This window comes from Dryobates pubescens, chromosome 19 (assembly GCF_014839835.1).
Source record: "Dryobates pubescens isolate bDryPub1 chromosome 19, bDryPub1.pri, whole genome shotgun sequence".
NCBI classification, from domain to species: domain Eukaryota; kingdom Metazoa; phylum Chordata; class Aves; order Piciformes; family Picidae; genus Dryobates; species Dryobates pubescens.
Window position 1 is genome coordinate 3225108 of NC_071630.1, and position 19642 is coordinate 3244749.

At 59.9% G+C, this 19642-nt stretch overlaps 1 protein-coding gene across 3 annotated transcripts in view; it reads right to left on the minus strand.

Moving 5' to 3' along the window:
- Positions 1-411: 411 nt before the first annotated feature.
- CNOT1 (CCR4-NOT transcription complex subunit 1) overlaps positions 412-19642 on the minus strand; it is a 70756-nt gene continuing 51525 nt past the window's right edge. For all 3 annotated transcript variants that reach the window (XM_054170145.1, XM_054170144.1, XM_054170146.1), the window contains exons 35-48: positions 17268-17410; positions 16666-16774; positions 16397-16566; positions 13970-14201; positions 10206-10454; positions 9192-9355; positions 8831-8948; positions 7803-7904; positions 6530-6703; positions 5633-5782; positions 2786-2966; positions 1655-1787; positions 735-869; positions 412-582 (exon numbers count right to left, since the gene is read on the minus strand). In XM_054170145.1, the coding sequence (XP_054026120.1) occupies positions 504-582; positions 735-869; positions 1655-1787; positions 2786-2966; positions 5633-5782; positions 6530-6703; positions 7803-7904; positions 8831-8948; positions 9192-9355; positions 10206-10454; positions 13970-14201; positions 16397-16566; positions 16666-16774; positions 17268-17410 (2139 nt within the window). In that variant the 3' untranslated portion in view covers positions 412-503. The remainder of the gene's footprint in view (positions 583-734; positions 870-1654; positions 1788-2785; positions 2967-5632; positions 5783-6529; positions 6704-7802; positions 7905-8830; positions 8949-9191; positions 9356-10205; positions 10455-13969; positions 14202-16396; positions 16567-16665; positions 16775-17267; positions 17411-19642) is intronic.

Sequence of the window (19642 nt, forward strand, 5' to 3'; positions counted from 1 at the left end):
AGTGCTTGGCATCAGCAGCTGCCCCCCTTCCCCTTCCCCACCTCCAAGCTGGCCAGAGGCATCACCTCCCCCACTTCCCCCACCTGCCTTGGTGGTGTTTTCTTCACACCCTTTGCACAACCCCCCAAGATCCAGACAGAGAGGGGCAGAAAAGCAAAGCTCTCCTGTTCTCCTTGTATTTACAACTGGTTTAAAATGATATTCACAGCATCTTCTGGGTTTTGGCCAAAGGCAAGAACAAAACAGAACCAAAAAAACAACCAAGAAAAGAAAAGGAAAAGGAAAAGAAAAAAAAAAGAAGAACCCAACCCAGCCTTCCTTCCCTCCCCTTCCCCCTCCCCCACCACTGCTTCCACCTTTGGAGCCTGCCAGCCTTCCACCCCGGGGGGCCTGCTGAGTCTGCTCGGTCTGAGGGGGGCAGGGAAGGTCAGGAGGAGCCTTGCAGAGCCTTCTCTCGGCTGGGTGGGCTGAGGACCTCCTCCCAACAGCCTGTGCAGCTTCATCTAACTGGCACCAGTCCCTTCCATGACTTGCTGGGCCTGCTTCTGCCCCATGCAGCACTGTGCAACCGACTGGAACAACCTGGGCACGGGAGCAAGAGGAGGGTTAGGGGGTGTGGAGTGCAGCACCAAAGCACCCAGGCCACCACCCCCCCCCAGGGTGCTCCCTGGGGCCCTGGCTCCAGAGGAGCTGTGGCAGGGGGTTGATGCTTCTGGTGGTGGAGCTCTACTCACTTCTCAATCTCTGGAGCACAGTGAACAAATTCATGGTTCCAGAACTTAAAAGCTGGGTTCTTGATCAGCTCAATGAAAGTGATGAGGAGACCCCAGGGATGAGGCCTATTTACAATCAGTCTCTCCAAGAGAACCCTGAAATCCACAAGTGAAAGCAAGGTTACAGACCCAAGAGAGCCAGGAGCGTGCAGAGGGGCAGGGATGCTGGAGGGTTAGAAGCTTAGAGAGTCCCAGAATGGCCCAGGCTGGAGGGGAGCTCCAAAGCTCTTCCAGCCCCAGCCCCTGCACCCAGCAGGGACCTCCCCAGCTGGGGCAGGCTGCCCACAGACCTCCCCAGCCTCACCTGCAATGTCTCCAGGGCTGTGGGATCCCAACCACCTCCCTGGGCAGCCTGTGCCAGTGTTCCACCAGCCTCAGAGTAAAGAACTTGTTCCTCACATCCAATCCCAGTCTGCTCTGCTCCAGGCTGAAGCCATTGCCCCTGGGCCTGGCCCTGCAGGCCTTGGGGAACAGTCTCTCTCCATCCCTCCTGTAGCTCCCTTCAGCTCCTGGCAGCAGCTCTGAGGTCCCCCTGGAGCCTTCTCCTCTCCAGGCTGAACACCCCCAGCTCCCTCAGCCTGGCCTCCCAGCAGAGCTGCTCCAAGCCCCTGAGCATTCTCCTGGCCTCCTCTGGAGCCTCTCCCTCAGCTCCAGGTCCTCCCTGTGCTGAGGGCTCCAGAGCTGCCCCCAGCACTGCAGGGGAGGTCTGAGCAGGGCAGAGGCAGAATCCCCTCTCTGGCTCTGCTGGCAGTGCTGCTTTGGCTGCAGCCCAGGCTGGGATTTGCCTTCTGGGCTGCAGTCTCCCCCTGCCTGCTCCTGCCCAGCTTCTCCCCCACCAGCACCCCCAAGGCCTTTCCCACAGGGCCAAGGGCTTCCCTCACCTTGTGATCTGCTCCTGGATGGCCTCAGTGTTGGCCTCAGCAAACAGGTAGAGCATGGTGCAGCTGAAGTAGTGAGTGTGGCTGTTGGGGTAGCGCAGCTGGTTGGCGATGGCGTTCAGGAAGAGGTATCGGCCTGGGGGCACAGCGAGCAGAGGCTGCCTCAGGCACAGCCAGCACTGCCCCAGCTCAAGGGCTGAGAGCACAACAATCACAACCAGCTGAACACAGGGCAGCTCCCTGGGCAGCCTGGGCCAGGCTCTCCCCACCCTCAGGGTCCAACATTTCTCCTTCTCTCCACTCTCCATCTCCCTCTTGCAGTCCAAACCATCCCCCCTTGGCCTGGCACAAGTGGTCCTGCTCCAGACTCTGTCCCCAGCTTTCTGAGAGCCCCCTTCAAGGCCTGCAAGACCACCAGAAGGTCTCCCTGGAGCCTTCTGCAGGCTGCCCAAGTCCAGCTCTCTCAGCCTGGCCTCACAGCAGAGCCCTTCCAGCCCTGCTGTGGCCTCCTCTGGCCCTGCTCCCCCAGGTCCCTGTCTGTGCTGAGGGCTCCAGAGCTGCCCCAGCACTGCAGGGAGGTCTCAGCAGAGCAGAGCAGAGGGGCAGAATCCCCTCCCTGCCCCTGCTGCCCACCCTGCTGGGGCTCAGCCCAGGGCATGGCTGGGGCTGGGCTGGCAGTGCTCGGTGCTGGCTGATCTCCAGCTCTGCACTCTTAGTCCTCCCCCAAGTCCTTCTCCTCTGGGCTGCTCTCCAGCCTGGACTGATACTGGGAACTGTCCTAACCCAGGTGCAGGGCACTGGACTTGGCCTTGCTGAACCTCACAGGGCTCACATGGTCCCACTCCTCCAACTTGTCCAGGTTCCTGCGGCCTGGTCCTGCCCCTAGGGTGTGTGTCAGCTGCACAGCTCAGATTGGTGTCACCTGCAAGGCTGCTGAGGCTGCACTTGATCCTGCTATGGAACTGCTGAAGGTGCTCAGCAGCCCCAGTCCAGACCCCTGAGGGCCTTCACTGATCACCAGTCTCCACCTGGCCATCAGCCTGCAGGTCACCAGCACCACCCCCTCTGCTGGGAGCCGTGAGACACCCGGAAGGGAACAACCATCTCCTTCCCTAGGAGCATTTCCCAGCTCACCTTCAGTGTCCAGGTCTACTGCCAGGTTCTGGAAGATGTCCATGTGTGCTGAGTGGGTGATGGTGCTCATGGAGGGGGTGCTGCCCTTGTTGTGGATGTGAGCAATCGCCTGGGTCCCGACGTAGAGCACCAAGGCGTTGATCAGTTGGATGTTGTAGCGGTTGCCAGGCTCATTGGAGACCTAGCAGCAGAGGTCACAGCTCACAGGGTGCCAGGGGCTGGAAGGGACCTCTGGAGAGCTCCCAGTGCCAGCCCCCTGCCAGCCCAGGGGCACAGGAACACATCCAGACAGGGCTGGGAAGGCTCCAGAGCAGGAGACTCCACAACCTCTCTGGGCAGCCTGCTCCAGGCCTCTGGCAGCCTCCCAGCCAAGAAGTTCTTCCTCCTGCTGAGCTGGAAGCTCCTGGGCTGCAGTTTCCAGCCCTTGCCTCTTGTGCTGCCCCAGGGCACAGTGAGCAGAGGCTGTCCCTGGCCCTCCCTTCCTGCCCCCCAGCCCTCAGCTCTTGATGGCCATTGCTCAGCTCCCTCTCAGCCTTCTCCTCTGCAGCCTGCACCCCCCCAGGGCTCTCAGCCTCTCCTGCCCAGGCAGTGCTGCAGTCCCTTCAGCAGCCTTGCAGCCCTGCCTTGGCCTCTCTGCAGCAGCTCCCTGTCCCTCTGGAGCTGGGGAGCCCAGAGCTGGAGGCAGGATTCCAGCTATGGCCTCCCCAGGGCAGAGCAGAGGGGGAGGAGAAGCTGCCTGGCCCTGCTGGCCACACTCTGCTGAGTGCCCCCCAGGACCCCCTTGGCCTTCCTGGCCCCCAGGGCTCATTGCTGTGCCCTGCAGCCTTTGCTGCCCAGCAGCACTCCCAGCTCCTTCTCCTGGGGGCTGCTCTGCAGCAGATCCCCTCCCAGCCTCTGCTGCTGCAGTTTGCTCTTCCTGCCCAGCTGCAGGGCTCTGCTCTCCTCCTGCTTCAGCCTCAGCAGCTTCCTCCCTGCCCAAGGCTCTGAATGGCCTCCCAGCCTGCAGCTGGCTCAGCCAAGCCTCCCAGCCTGGGATCCTCAGCAGACTTGCTGAGCAGGCACTCAGATGCCAGCAGCACCAGCAGTCTGCACTCCTCCAGCCAAAGCTACAACAGCCTCCTGCAATCCTTGTGCTTGTGAGAGACCTTCAAGATCATCTGAGTCCAGCTGCCAGGGCACCACTAAACCATGGCCCTCAGCACTGCAGCCCCCCAGCCTTGTATCCCCCCCAGGCATGGGGACTCCCCAGCAGCCTGGCTCAGGACACTTTTTCACCAAGGAAACTGTTCCTGAGGTCCAATCTGAACCTCTCCTGGCACAACCTGAGGCTGTCTCCTCTCATCCTGTCACTTGGAAGAAGGGACTGACCCCAAGCTGGCTTCAGCCTCCTCTGAGGGGAGGAGTTGTGGAGAGCCAGAAAGTCTCCCTTGAGCCTCCTCTTCTCCAAGCTCAGCTCCCTCAGCTGTTCCTCTCCTCAGCTGTTCTCCAGCTCCCTCCCCAGCTTTGCTGCCCTCCTCTGGACCTGCTTTTGTTCCAGTCCTGAAGCATCTTGCATGCAGACCCAGAGGCTTCTGGAACAATGAATTCATTTGGTGTCAGAATTCAATCAGAGTCTGAACAGCCACAACAGAGCTCAAAACACAAAGCCCCTGAGTGTCAGACACTGCCTGGGTAAACAGCCCTGGAGCCATGGGCTGGAAGCCACAAGGCCCTGCAGCACCCAGTGTGGGAGGACAGAAGAAAGCAAAGCTTGGTGCAGTCAGCTCTGAGGACTTGCTCTGCACTGAGGACCCTCCAGGGCTGTGTGCTAGAGGCATGCAGGCAGGAGGGTCAAAGGTGCTTAGCATCATATCTGCACTACCAGCATTGGGCAGCTCCTGCAGATCAAAGCCTTTAAATCAGAGCAGATTTAAGGTCCTGCAAGCAAATATTGCTCTCTCCTCAAGTCCCACCTGGCCCAAAGGGAGGTGGCAACCTCCTGCTAGGGGAGAATGCCTCAGAGACATGAGCATTTAGAATCACAGACCTGCCTGCTCCAAACTGTCCCCAGCTCTCTGAGAGGCTCCCTGAGCACTGCAAGGCCACCAGAAGGTCTCCCTGGAGCCTTCTGCAGGCTGCCCAAGCCCAGCTCTCTCAGCCTGGCCTCACAGCAGAGCCCTGCCAGCCCTGCTGTGGCCTCCTCCTGCCCTGCTCCCCCAGGTCCCTGCCTGTGCTGAGGGCTCCAGAGCTGCCCCAGCACTGCAGGGAGGTCTCAGCAGAGGGGCAGAATCCCCTCCCTGCCCCTGCTGCCCACCCTGCTGGGGCTCAGCCCAGGGCATGGCTGGGGCTGGGCTGGCAGTGCTCAGTGCTGGCTGCTCTCCAGCCTTGCATCCCCAGCCTACATTGATACTCAGGGGCTGTCTTGTTGGAGCTCATGAGGTTTCCACAGGCCCATTTCTCAAGCTTGGCCAGCTCCCTCTGGAGGGATTCATAGAATTAGAGTCATGGAACTGTCAGGGCTGGAAGGGAGCTCAAGGCTCAGCCAGCTCCAAGCCCCTGCCATGGGCAGGGACACCTCACCCCACAGCAGGTTGCTCACAGCCACCTCCAGCCTGGCTGCAAACACCTCCAGGGCTGAGCAGGAGGCTTCCAGCACCTCCCTGGGCAGCCTGGGCCAGGCTCTCACCACCCTCCTGGCCAACAACTTCTTCCTCACAGCCAATCTCCAGCTCCCCACTTCTATTTTTTTTAACCCTAGAGGCTTTTCTACTGCCTGCCACACAGGAGGATTCCTGCAGGAGAAGGGAGAGTGAGTGAGGCAGCAGGAGAGGTGCTCTGGACCCCAGGGCCCTGGGAGCAGGCCCTCACCTGGAGGTTGCTGCGCAGGTCGGAGAGGAAGGTGACCGGAGAGCGAGTCTTGAGATAGGAGTCCAGGTCCTTCTTGAACTGAGGAGGCATCACCCCAGTGAAGTTTGTGAGTATCCTAGGAGCAATGTTGATCTCACTCAGCATGTCCACCTGTGGAGAGGAACAACCAAACAGCTGTGGGCCAGCAGCAGGAACAGAGCTGGAAGGGAGGCTCACATCTGGCAGCACTGTGGAGCACAGCTGCCCAGCAGCTCTGCAATGGAAACACCGAGGAGCAGGTTCCTCCTGAAGGCTGGGGACTGCCTGCCTCAGATCTGAGAGCAAGGGTAGAAGCAGTGGCAGCAGCAGGAGAAGGGAGGGGAACCTCCCCTCTGCTCTGCTCAGAGCCCCCCTGCAGCACTGCCCCCAGCTCTGGGGCCCCCAGCACAGGGAGGACCTGGAGCTGCTGCAGAGGCTCCAGAGGAGGCCACAGAGATGCTGAGAGGCTGCAGAGCCTCCCCTGTGGGGCAGGCTGGGAGGGTTGGGGCTGTGCAGCCTGCAGGAGAGAAGGCTGCAGGCAGAGCTCAGAGCAACCTTGCAGGAGCTGAAGGGCTGCAGGAGAGCTGGGGAGGGACTGTGGGCAAGGGCTGGGAGTGCCAGGAGCAGGGAGAATGGCTTGGAGCTGGGAGAGGGAGAGTGGAGAGGAGGAAGGAATTGTTGGCAGGGAGGCTGGGGAGAGCCTGTCCTAGGCTGCCCAGGAAGGCTGTGGCTGCCTCCTGCCTGGAGGTGCTCAGGACCAGGCTGGATGAGGCCTGGAGCAGCCTGGGCTGGGGGGAGGGGTCCCTGCCCATGGCAGGGGGCTGGAGCTGGATGGTCTCTGGGGTCCCTCCCAAGCCAAACCCCAGCAGCAAGTCCTACCTTCAGGTTGGGGGTGAAGGGGTCTGGCAGCCTCATGTTGCGTGGGAAGGCACTCAGGATGAGATTCCTCAGCTGGATGCAGTTGGGAGGGATCACATCACAGAAGCCATAGTGGTAGTCACAGAGGAACTCTGGGAAGTCATGCAGCAAGACCAGCAGCACACGCAGGGTGCCCTGAGTGCAGAGAGGAGAGGGCACTGCTGGCACTGCCCCAGGGAGGGCAGGGCAGAGCCAGCCTGCCAGCCAAGAGACTCCTCTGCACAGGGAGCCTGGCTCTGTGCCACACTGAGCTCTGCAGACACTCATTCCAACAGAGCAGCAGGTCCCCATTCAGCTACCAGCCACAGCTCTGGGCCTTGGGGGGCAGCAGCAGGCTCTTGGCTGCCAGCTCTGCTTCACCAGCCACAGCTCTGGGCCTTGGGGGGCAGCAGCAGGCTCCTGGCTGCCAGCTCTGCTTCACCAGCCACAGCTCTGGGCCTTGGGGGGCAGCAGCAGGCTCTTGGCTGCCAGCTCTGCTTCACCAGCCACAGCTCTGGGCCTTGGGGGGCAGCAGCAGGCTCCTGGCTGCCAGCTCTGCTTCACCAGCCACAGCTCTGGGCCTTGGGGGGCAGCAGCAGGCTCTTGGCTGCCAGCTCTGCTTCACCAGCCACAGCTCTGGGCCTTGGGGGGCAGCAGCAGGCTCCTGGCTGCCAGCTCTGCTTCACCAGCCACAGCTCTGGGCCTTGGGGGGCGGCAGCAGGCCCCTGGCTGCCAGCTCTGCTTCACCAGCCACAGCTCTGGGCCTTGGGGGGCAGCAGCAGGCTCCTGGCTGCCAGCTCTGGGCTCGGGGGGGGCGGCAGCAGGCCCCTGGCTGCCAGCTCTGGGCTCGGGGGGGCGGCAGCAGGCCCCTGGCTGCCAGCTCTGGGCTCGGGGGGGGGCAGCAGGCCCCTGGCTGCCAGCTCTGGGCTCGGGGGGGGGCAGCAGGCCCCTGGCTGCCAGCTCTGGGCTCGGGGGGGGGCAGCAGGCCCCTGGCTGCCAGCTCTGGGCTCGGGGGGGCGGCAGCAGGCTCCTGGCTGCCAGCTCTGGGCTCGGGGGGGCGGCAGCAGGCCCCTGGCTGCCAGCTCTAGGCTTTGGGGGGCAGCAGCAGGCCCCTGGCTGCCAGCTCTGGGCTCGGGAGGGCGGCAGCAGGCTCCTGGCTGCCAGCTCTGGGCTCGGGGGGGCGGCAGCAGGCCCCTGGCTGCCAGCTCTGGGCTTGGGGGGGGCAGCAGGCCCCTGGCTGCCAGCTCTGCTTTACCTTGTAGAGGATTTGCATAGGTTTGGTGAGTTCCACGTTCCGAAGGAAGGGAGCCAGGTACTTGAAGAGGTCAATCAGCAGCTGGGCATACATTGGCCAGCCCTGCCAAGACAACAAACAGCTGGTGGGAAAAGGGGCAGTGAAGAGCAGCTGTCTTCACTGCAAGACTGTGATTAGAGTCATTGAATGGTCCAGGCTGGAAGGGACCTCCAAAGCTCATCCAGTCTGACCTCCTCCCTGCACTCAGCAGGGACATCCCCAGCTAGATCAGACTGCCCAGGGCCTCATCAAGCCTCACCTTGAGTATCTCTCCAGGGATGGAGCTTCAACCACCTCCCTGGGCAGCCTGTTCCACCACCCTCATAGTGAAGAGCTTCCTCCTGATATCCAATCTAAATCTGCTCTGCTCTGAAGCCATAGCCCCTGGTCCTGTCACCACAGGCCCTTGTAAACAGTCTCTCCCCATCCCTCCTGTAGGCCCCCTTCAGGTACTGGCAGCCTGCCAGCAGGTTGGGCTTTGATTAGAACTGTGATTAAAGTTCTGTCCTGCTGCTTGCTCTAGCAGGGAGTGCAGCACAGCTCCTCCCAAGGACTTCAGCTGCACAGCACAGAATGGGCTGGGTTGGAAGGGACCTCAAGGCTCAGCCAGGTCCAACCCCCTGCCATGAGCAGGGAGATCTCCCAGCCCAGGCTGCTCAAGACCTCATGCAGCCTGGCCTGGAACACCTGCAGGGCAGGGATCACGTGCAATGGGTGTCTCCATGTGCCACACTGAATTGGCAGCTTTTGCTCCCCTGCTCCTCCAGACTGGGCCAATGGTAAGTTCAGTTTGCCCTCTCCTTCCCCCAGTTTGCTGCCACCAAGGCTCTCCCCTCCATGCAGTCAGGTTACTGTGAATGTGGAAGACAGCACCACAACAGACCAGCCATGCTGCTAGTGCACTGGGAGAGAGGTGAGACAGCAGCACACCAGAGAAGCACCTGTGTGAGCTCTGAATTAAAGAGAGGAGATACAAACTGCAGCCACACCTTCTGCTGTGGGGTATGTGCCAGCATTCTCGCAATAAAGATCCGGTGGGAGATCAGTTCCAGCCAGGCATAAACAAAGCCTGGAGCTTTGGTAGGCCTCAGGATGTGAAATGTGTTACTGAAAGAAAAGTTAGAGCAGGTTAGAAGGGGCACAGCAACAGGATTGCTGTTAACACAACATCCACAGCCCTGCAAGCGAGGCCCCGGAGCTGCACCCCGCAGCCTCCTTCCCACACAAGCAGCCTCCAGACCCAGGGGGATTGAAGCCACCACAGAGGGAGCAGCAGCCAGGACAGCCTTCAGGTGAACCCTTGGGATCCTCTCAGGAGGAAGAGCGTTGTGGCCCACCTCAGGCACCTACCAGAAAGCTGTGAGGGTCTGGAAGTTGATGGTCTCCAGGACGTGCTCCGGGGCGTTGAGCTCCAGCAGCAGCATGATGAAGATGCGGTGGTAAGGCAGCTGCTGGAACTCGCTCTGCCGCACGTCGTGGTCCTGCAGCAGCACTCCCACCACGATGCCCAGGACCTGCAGAGGCAGCAGGGCAGCTCTGACACCCCCACACCGGGTGACAGGTGACTCCCAGAGAGGGCCCTGGCTCGGAAGGGACCTCCGAAGGGCATCCAGCCCAAGCCGCTCTGCGCTCAGCTGGGACATACATCCTCCCCAGGTCAGGCTGCCCGGAGCCCAGGCCAGCCTCACTTGAAATGGCTGCAGGGATGGAGCCTCTACCACCTCCCTGGGCAGCCTGGGCCAGGCTCTCCCCAGCCTCCCTCTGCACAGCTTCCTCCTCAGCTCCAACCTAACTCTGCCCTGCTCCAGCTCCAAACCATTGCCCCTGGGCCTATCCCCACAGCCCCTTCTCAGCAGTCCCTCCCCAGCCTGCCTGCAGCTGCCCTGCAGCTCTGCAGCTGCAGCTCTCAGCTCTGCCTGCAGCCTTCTCTGCTGCAGGCTGCACAGCCCCAACCCTCCCAGCCTGGCTCCAGGGCAGAGGTTCTGCAGCCCTCTGAGCATCTCTGTGGCCTCCTCTGGAGCCTCTCCAGCAGCTTCAGGTCTCTCTTGTGCTGGGGTCCCACAGCTGGCCCCAGCCCTGCAGGGGAGGTCTCCCCAGAGCAGAGCAGAGGGGCAGGATCCTCTCTCTCCAGCTCTGGCCACACTGCTCTGGCTGCAGCCCAGGCTGCCCTTGGCCTCCTGTGCTCCTGCCCAGCTGCTCCCCCAGCACCCCCAAGGCCTTCCCTGCAGGGCTGCCCTCAGTCTCCTCACCCCCCGGGCTAGACCGCTATCACAGGCTGCCCTGCCCTAGATGCGCTTTGCCTTGCCGAACACCGCAGGAGGTTCTCCCCGCCGCAGCCACGGGCGCTGCGGGAGGCTTCCTGACCTTGTTGAGGAGGTTGATCTTGGTGACGGTGTTGGTGGCCTCCCCGGAGTGCTTCACCAGCAGGGCGATCAGCCGGACGAAGGCGTCGAGGTTGTGGTAGCACTTGGCGCGGATCATGGTGGGGTTGGCGGCGGGGTTGTGCTGCTGCTCGGCCTGGGCGCGGTAGCTGATCTCCACGCACATCTCGGTGCACAGCCGGAAGAAGCGCGTGATCAGGTCGTCCGTCTTCAGGATGCCCTGCTGGTGCATCTGCCCGGCCGGCGGCGGGCGCTCAGCGCGGCCCCGCGCCGCCCTCCCGCGCCCGAGGGAGCCCCAGAGCTCCTCCAGTCCAACCCCCTGCGCCCAGCTGGGGCAGGCTGCCCACAGCCCTCCCCCCCAGCCTCACCCGGAATGTCTCCAGGGATGGGATCCCAACCACCTCCCCACGAGAGCCAGGAGCGTGCAGAGGGGCAGGGATGCTGGAGGGTTAGAAGCTTAGAGAGTCCCAGAATGGCCCAGGCTGGAGGGGACCCCAAAGCCCCTCCAGCCCCTGCACCCAGCAGGGACATCCCCAGCTGGGGCAGGCTGCCCACAGCCCTCCCCAGCCTCACCTGGAATGTCTCCAGGCATGGGATCCCAACCACCTCCCTGGGCAGCCTGTGCCAGTGTTCCAGCACCCTCCTGGGGCAGAACTTGTTCCTCACATCCAATCCCAATCTGCTCTGCTCCAGGCTGAAGCCATTGCCCCTGGGCCTGGGCCTGCAGGCCTTGGGGAACAGTCTCTCTCCATCCCTCCTGTAGCTCCCTTCAGCTCCTGGCAGCAGCTCTGAGGTCTCCCTGGAGCCTTCTCCTCTCCAGGCTGAACACCCCCAGCTCCCTCAGCCTGGCCTCCCAGCAGAGCTGCTCCAAGCCCCTGAGCATTCTCCTGGCCTCCTCTGGAGCCTCTCCCTCGGCTCCAGGCCCTCCCTGTGCTGAGGGCTCCAGAGCTGCCCCCAGCACTGCAGGGGAGGTCTGAGCAGGGCAGAGGCAGAATCCCCTCTCTGGCTCTGCTGGCAGTGCTGCTTTGGCTGCAGCCCAGGCTGGGATTTGCCTTCTGGGCTGCAGTCTCCCCCTGCCTGCTCCTGCCCAGCTTCTCCCCCACCAGCACCCCCAAGGCCTTCTCCTCAGGGCTGCTTTCTCTCCCCTCCTCCCCCAGCCTGCCCTGACAATGAGCATTTCTAACCCCACAGGCTCCACAAGGCACAATCAACTCTCACCATGCTCTCAAGAGAGATTGGCAGCAACTAATCTCTTGCCACTATGCCCCAACAGGAGGACTTAAGGCAGCTTGAGGCTGGCAATCCAATTTTAGGAGACACATTTACTCCCAGGTAGAATCTTTTTGATCCCACTTCATGGAGGAGCATGTTTCAGTATCAAGAGTTGCCCCCAGCACTGGAGGGCAGCAGAAGGGGGCAGTGGTTCAGCCTGTCTGGCTTTTAGGAGCCCGCACAGGGTGGCTCTAAGCTGTGGCAATGGCTCCTACCAGGTGTTAGGAAGACATTCTTCACAGTGAGAGGTGATTGTCCTTTGGAATGGGCTGCCCAAGGAGGTGGTGGAGTCACTGTCCTTGGCAGTGCTTAGAAAGAGCCTGGATGAGGCACTCAGTGCCATGGCTGAGTGGATTGGATGGTGCTGGGTGCTAGGCTGGATGAGCTCTGAGGTCCTTCCCAGCTTGGATAACCCTGTGAGGGAGCTCCTGCCAGCACTGCTTTGCTGTAACTTTGCAGAAGCCAACTGCTTTTCCTCACAGGACCACAAGATGCACAGCCTGGGTGGGGGCTGTGGTGCTTGTTCTGCACTGGGGGTGGGGATATGTTGGTTGTAATGACATACAGATAAAACCCCCTGAGGAGATCCTTGAGATCCTTTGATTTGTTACCCCTCCAGTATTAAAAGCATCAAACTGCAGGAAACTTCGGAGTCCTGATTAAAGCTTTTGACTTCAGAGCTCCTGCTGCACAGAGCTGAAGCTGTGCAGTGAGCAGGGTGACAGCCCAGGAGGCTTGCTGCAGGCCCTTTGTGTCTTCAACAGAGGGATTCAGGTCAAGTTCTGTGCTCTTTGTCCTAAAGCCTAGAGGACAGGAGTCACAGAATTGTTCCAGCTGGAAGAGTCCAAGCAGCAACCCAACCCCACCACGGCCACCAAACCGTGGCCCCAAGTGCCATGGCCACAGGTTTGTTGAGCACCTCCAGGGATGAGGACTCCACCACCTCCCTGGGCAGCCTCTGCCAATCCCTCACCGCTCTTGCAGCAAAGATTTCTTTCCTCCTCTCCAACCTAAGCCTCCCCTGGCACAATTTCAGGCCAGCTCCTCTCCCAGAACCACAGGATGTGATGTGAGGAAGCAGCAGCAGCGAATTGAAGCAGGCCAAGTTAGGGTCACCCAAGTTGAGCAACAAAACAGGACTGCAGTTATCACTAAGCACTCCTGTAAGAGACCAGCAGTGCAGCCTGGAGAGAAAACAACTCCATCAGAGCACTGCATTTTGATGTGGGTGCAACTGCTGGTTCAAATCTGATCCAGTAAGCACCACAGGCAAGCAAGGAAGGGTGGCAAGAGGGAAGCAGGCCAGAAGTGCACTGAGCAGTGTGGATCCACCCCACTGAAGCACACCATCAGCACACTTCAAGGTGTGCTAAGACTCAGGTGACACTACATGGCCACAAGATCCATTACAGCACTCCAAGGAGATGCCATGCAGTAGGAATGAGAGCAAGGAAAAGCTGGCTACAAGCTAGGGGCTGGCACGAGGAGACTGAAGTCACATGGAAAAATGGTTGCATCAGTCAAGATCTTTAGGCACACTCCAGAGCCTCAGCTGCTTTTTGTTGGCTGCTGCAAACCCTGCAGCATTCTGGTGGTGGTAGCACAGCAACTGGAACAGGAGGCAATGCAAAGAAGCTGAGGCAGGGGCTCCCTTGGAGCTGCACTCAAGGAGGTGCCAAGAATAGAGTGTCAGAGAGATCCCAGCATGGTAAGGGTTGGAAGGGACCTCTGGAGATGTCCAACCCCCCTGCTCAAGCAGGGGGCCCACAGCAGCTCATCCAGGAGCACAATGGCCAAGGGGAGGAGACTCCACAACCTCTCTGGGCAGCCTGCTCCAGGCCTCCAGCAGCCTCACACCAAAGAATTTTCTTCTCCTGGGTTCCTCTTTGTGCCCACTGCCCCTTGCCCTGTCCCTGAGCACCACTGACAAGAGTCTGGCCCCATCCCCTTGCCCCCCACCCTTTGGCTTGATCAGATGCCCTCCAGGGCTGCCCTTCTCCAGGCTCAACAGCCCCAGGGCTCTCAGCCTTCGCTCCTCAGAGATGCTCCAGGCCCCTAAGCAGCTTTGTAGCTTCCCCTGGACTCTCTCCAGCAGTTCCCTGCATGGCCATAGGCCAGTGTCAAGCCACCTTCCCACTGCCCCTTGTCCTGCTGCTGGCCAGCACTGCAAAGCAGAGTGGCCTCAATGCTCCCAGCAGCCATCTCAGCTGAAGCTCCCCCTTGCCACCAGACCTGCCCCAAGGCTCCTGCTGGGAATGGACAGCTTGGGGCTGCAGGATCTGAGGAACGATCTGGTGAGGGGCAGAAGCTTCCAGAGAGCTTCACCATGGAAAGCAGATGCAGCTGGGCCAGCCCACTGCCACAGCCCTGCAAGTTTCAAAAGGCTGCCTAGGGTGGGTTAGAAGGGCTTCACAGGGGGGGCCTGAGCCCTTACTGATGTGGAACAAAAAGCACCTTTCTGTCCCAAAGCTCTACCTGTCCGACAAACGCCGAGAAGGCTTTGGTGCTGTCGCGGCCAGCTGCAGCCGAGTGGTAGAGGTTCACCCACTCCCTCAGCAGGTACTCTGCCTTCTCCCTCAGGCCAGGGGGATCATCATACTCAGAGGCTTGGGATATTCCTGAATGCATCATGAAGTTAGGGCCCCCATGGGCTCGGTCAATCATGGCTTCGTAGTTGGAGCGGACCACTTCCATCAGCTGGGGCAACCTGAGGGCAGAGAGCAGAGCCGAGGGCTGGGTTAAGGCTTCTCCTCCCCCCTGCCCAGATGCAGCAACTGCAAGTGCAGGTCCCAGAGAGCTGGAAGAAAGCAAATTGCTTCTTAAACTGAACCTCTGTACTTCCAGTGCTCACTGGAAGAGCAGAACTAAGTCCTTAGAGCAGACACATTTCAGGTGAAGTAAGGGATGCTGAAGGTCAGAGCAGCTTGGAAGCTCTCCTCCAGCTCACCCAGCAGAGCACCACAGGGATGAGATCCAGCTTCAGAGTCAACCAGGCTGGAAAAGACCTCAGAGATCATCAAGTTCAAGCTCTGACCCAAGACCTAACACCTCCTGACAGCTCAATCACGGCTCCAAGTGCCACATCCAAGCCTTTGAACCCCTCCAGGGGTGGGGACTCCACCACCCACCCTGGGCAGCACATCCCCAGGGCCAATCTCTCTTGCTGGGAAGAACTTTTCTCCTCACTCTTCATCACCAACACAGAATGGGTTGAGGTCAAAGGACCTTGAAGATCATCTAGCTTCAACTGCACTGCTGTGGGCAGGGATGTCTCCTACCAGACCAGACTGCTGAAGGCCCCATCCAGCCTGGCTTTGAGCACTGCCAGGTTTGGAGCCTCCACAACTCCTCTTGGGCAGCCTGTGCCAGGGCCTCACCAGCCTCAAGGGGAAGAATTTCCTGCTGATGTCTCATCTCAACCCAGCTTCTACCAGCCTGAAGCCATCACCCCTCACCCTGTCACCATTCCTCTCCAGCTCTCCTGGAGGCACTGGAAAGCTGTAAGAAGGTCTCTCCAAAGCCTTCTCTTCTGCAGGCTGAGCAACCCCAGCTCCCTCTTTTGCAGGCTGTGGAAGCCCAAAAGCCTCTAGCTGAGAGAGGTCCCTGCCCCATGGCAGGCAAGTTGGAGCAGATGATCTCTGAGATCCCTTCCTAGGCCATTCTAGGATTAAGCTGTCCCATGATGGGCTTGTCTGGGGACTCCCACTAGCAACAGCCACTGCTGCCACCACCTCCAGCTGCTGGCTCCTCTCACAGAGCTCAAGCTGCACCCAAGTGTCTTTCAGAAACTCAGCAGTGATTGCTTCCACCTTAGCAACCTGCAAGTCCCCCAGGGCTTTCCAGAGGCTGTGGCAACGTTTGCTGCCTAATTCCCAGCACACAGAATGCCACAGGAGGCTGGAGGATGATTGCTTCTTGTCCACTTTGATGACTTGCTTGTGATGAACAAGTTGACACCAAGCTACTGAAGAGCTGGAACAGGTAAGGATATTGCCTGGGCTTGAGACAAAGCAGGAATCCAAGTGGGATTCCATGGGACCTGGGAGCACAGTGCACAGCAAGGCTTTGGGGCTCAAGAATTGACAGAACTGGCAGGGTGGGAAGGGAGCCTTAAAGATCAGCCAGCTCCAAGCCCCTGCCATGGGCAGGGACACCTCACCCCATAGCAGGTTGCTCACAGCCACCTCCAGCCTGGCTGCAAACACCTGCAGGGGTGAGGAGGAGGCCTCCACCACCTCCCTAGGCAACCTGGGCCAGGCTCTCCCCACCCTCCTGGGCAACAACTTCTTCCTGATGTCTAATCTAAATCTCCCCTCCTGGAGCTTGGATCCACATTCTCCCCAGTCCTATCACTACCCAGCACCCTCCAAAGTCCCTCCCCAGCTTTCTTGCAGCCCCCTGCAAGCTCCTGGAAGGCCACCAGAAGGTCTCCTCAGAGCCTTGCCTTCTCCATTTGATGTGATGCTGCAGCTGCCTCTATTTTGACATAAAATCAGCACAGTTACCTAGAAGTGACAACTTAAGCTCTGAGAGGCCTGCAGCCCTAGAGGAAGGTTGAACCAGTGGGACTCAAGTCACAGAATCATGAAGGCTGGAAAAGATCTTTAAGGTAGAGTCCAGTGGTAACCCAAGTGCCATGGGCACAGGGTTCTGGAACACCTCCAGGCGTGGGAACTCCACCACCTCCCTGGGCAGCCTCTGCCAATCCATGGCCACTCTTGCAGCAAAGGAATTGTTCCTCATCTCCAACCTAAACCTCCCTTGGCACCACCTAAGCCCAGTTCCTCTCGCTCCTGTCCTGTGAAGCGCCCATCAGCAGCGATGCTGATGGGGTACTGCCCATACAGCATCCAGAGCAAAGAGCAGGAGAAGAGTGAAGAGCACCCAGCAGTTCAGCCTCACCCTTCAGGGGCATTTCCTCTGGAATGAGCATTGATCCTCATGAGTGTCTCAATGGTGTGGAAGAGATCTGCCTCTGTCACGTGGGCCACGCTCCTCTCATCCACCAGCAGGATCTTGACCAACTGCATGGCGAAAGCCACGGCCATGTAGTTCAGGCCATTCTCCATGGACTGTCAGTGTGGAAAAAAGGCAATTCAAGTTCAACCATCACCACCAAAGTGGCCCCAAACCATCCTCCTCCTCCTCCAGAAGGGGCCAGCTGCCTTTACCTGGGCCAAGTGCAGGTCATACTGCTGCATGTTGACGAGGTGGTTGCGGATGAGCAGCTCCACGGCCTCCACGTTGTACTTGTACTCGTCCCTGCACTCGATCAGGCACCTGGGTGGGGGTGCAGCATTGCCTGTAAAGCACTGGGCTTCAAGCAGCTCCAGTGAAGCAACTCACACCTCCCACCTCAGCAGCTCTGCCACCCCCAGGCTGAGCCCTCTCCAAGGTAATGGCTGAACTCACACAGCCAGAGGCCTCAAGGCCTTGCGCTGCCCTTCGCGAGCGGTCACCAGAGGCCTTCGAGAGCTTCGGTCTGTTCAGCAGCCTCTCTTCTGAGGACCAAGTGGCACCCCTGAAGCACCCCCTGCCCAGCTGAGGCACCCCTGCCCAGCTGAGGCACCCTGAGGCATCTGCTGTCAAGTAAGGATAAACCCAACCCTTAATCCCCTGGAAGGCTCCCACCACGCTCCAAGGCGCAGCACGATTCGAACCAAGTTATGTCCTCTGTGCGAAGGGCAGCCGTGCAAAACACCACCAGGGGAGTGGGGCAGAGTGACACCAGCCACAAGCTGGAGGCCACTGTCCCTGTGGGCTGGGAACTGACCTGGTAATCTGCTTGTTGCACCAGGGGGATCCGTAGGCACGGCCGTCCTGCAGGGCCTTCAGCACCAGCAGGTGGCACTCGCGGTAGCGCAGCAGCAGGTCGGCGTCCGCCCCGCTGGTGGCATCCAGCAAGCCCTCTACAGCCTAGAACAGATGCAGCCTGTTAGCAGAGGGAAACACAAGTCCTCTTCCAAGTCCTCCTCAGCGAGGGTTATCAGCCACAAGACTCAGCAGACATGCAGAGCACCACTGTGGCTGTGGGCTGGAGGCCTCGGTAAGGCCAGGAGATGCAATCGGCTACTCCGGCCGTGGGCCAGCACCAAGCCATCCTCCATCCTCATCCCTGGGCAGCCCATTCCAGAGCCTCAGCTCCCTCCTGCTGAAGGACTTCTTCCTCAGCTCCACTCTGACCCTGCTCTGCCTCAGCTCCAAACCCTTCCCCCTTGGCCTGGCTCCAGACCCCCTCAGCAAAAGTCTCTCTGCAGCCTCTCTGCAGGATCCCTTCAGGTCCTGGCAGCAGCTCTGAGGTCCCCCTGGAGCCTTCTCCTCTGCAGGCTGCACAGCCCCAGCTCCCTCAGCCTGTGCTCCTAGCAGAGTTGCTCCAGCCCTGGCAGCACCTTTGTGGGCCTCCTCTAAACTCACTCCAACAGTTCCACATCCTTCTCCTGATGCTGGAGACACCACAACAGGACACCTGGCCAGGATGAAGAGAAGTCTCCCCACTTGCAGCCCACAGGGTGTTGTGCTTGGAGTGGTGCTGGCAAAGCACTGCTGTGCTGTCCATTCACAGAAACCTTCAGGCTGAACAGACCCTCAGGATCACCAAATCCAACCCAGAACCTTGTTCTGCAAGGCTCACCCCTAAACCAGAGCCCCAAGCACTGCATCCAAACCACCACTACACACAGCCAGGGCTGGGGACTCCACCACCTCCCTGGGCAGCACATTGCAATCCCTGACCACTCCTGCTGGGGAAACATCTTTCCTGTGTCCAGTCTAAACCTACCCAGTGGCAGCTTGAGGCCATTCCCTTCTGCTCTGTCACTAGTTACCTGGGAGAAGAGACCAGCAGCAGCCTCTCTACAATGTCCTCTCAGGTAGCTGTAGAGAGCAATGAGGTCTTCTCTGAGCCTCCTCTTTTCCAAACACACAGAAGCAACCAGGTTGGAAGAGGCCTCCAACTGCTGAGCACCAGCTGCCCAGCACCAAGGCTTTCATCCTCCCAGCCTGCCCACCTCCCTGGGTGGGTAGGCTGGGGATGGGCAAGAAGCTGGGCAGCAGCTGAGGCAGGACAGCTGAGCCAGACTGAATAAAGGGATAGTGCCCACCAGAGGACATCATGCTCAGCAACAGCACTCAGGCAAAGGGAGATGAAAGGAGGCATTCATGGTGCTGCTGTTTGCCTTCCCAAGCAGATGTGACATGTGCCCCAGCCCTGCTCTCTGAGAAGAGGCAGACAGGGGCTGCTGAGGTGAGGCATCCTGCTCTGTTTTGGTTGGCTTGTGCACACAGCCAAAAAGCTTTCCCCACTGCACTGTCACAGCCTGAACACATAGGTCACCTCCCCTTCCCTCCCCTTTCTCCCTGTCTTGCATGAGAGCAGAGTGAGCAAGCAGCTGGATGGACAAAAGCCCAGCATGGGGGGGTTGGAAGGGACTTCTGGAGATCATCCAACCCATCCCCCTGCTAAAGAGAGCACCCACAGCAGCTTGCCCAGGGGAACAATGCCCAGGGGGGGTTGGAAGCTCTCCACACCAGGAGACTCCACAACCTCTCTGGGCAGCCTGCTCCAGGCCTCCAGCAGCCTCACACCAAACAACTTTCTCCTCCCGCTCAGATGGAACCTCCTGGCTGCCAGGCTGTGCCCTCTGCCCCTTGGCCTGGCCCTGGGCACCCCTGAGCAGAGCCTGGCCCCAGCCTCTTGCCCCCCACAGCTCCTTTAGCTCTTGCTGAGCATTGCTCAGCTGCCCCCTGGGGCTTCTCTGCTCCAGGCTCTCAGCCCCAGGGCTCTCAGCCTTTTCTCCTCACAGAGCTGCTCCAGGCCCTTCAGCATCCTCAGAGCTTCTGGACAGCAGGTCCCTGCTTGGCCATGGGCTGATGTCAAGCCATCCTCCAGGATCAGATTATCAGCTACTGCAGACCAGAGTCCCCAAGTGTGCCTCTCTAAACCCAGCACCATGCTCAACACACTCTGCCTACAAGGGTGGCTCAGACACTGTCTCCTCCTCCAAACCAGCCCGAAATGAAAGGCTGCTCTGGAGTGCAACAGCTCCCTCCTTGCCACATGAACAAACCCCACCCCCAGCAGAGCCCAGACTCTGAAGCTGCTCCTTCCCACAGCAGCCTGAGCTCCCACCTGCAGAGCAAACCCAGGCC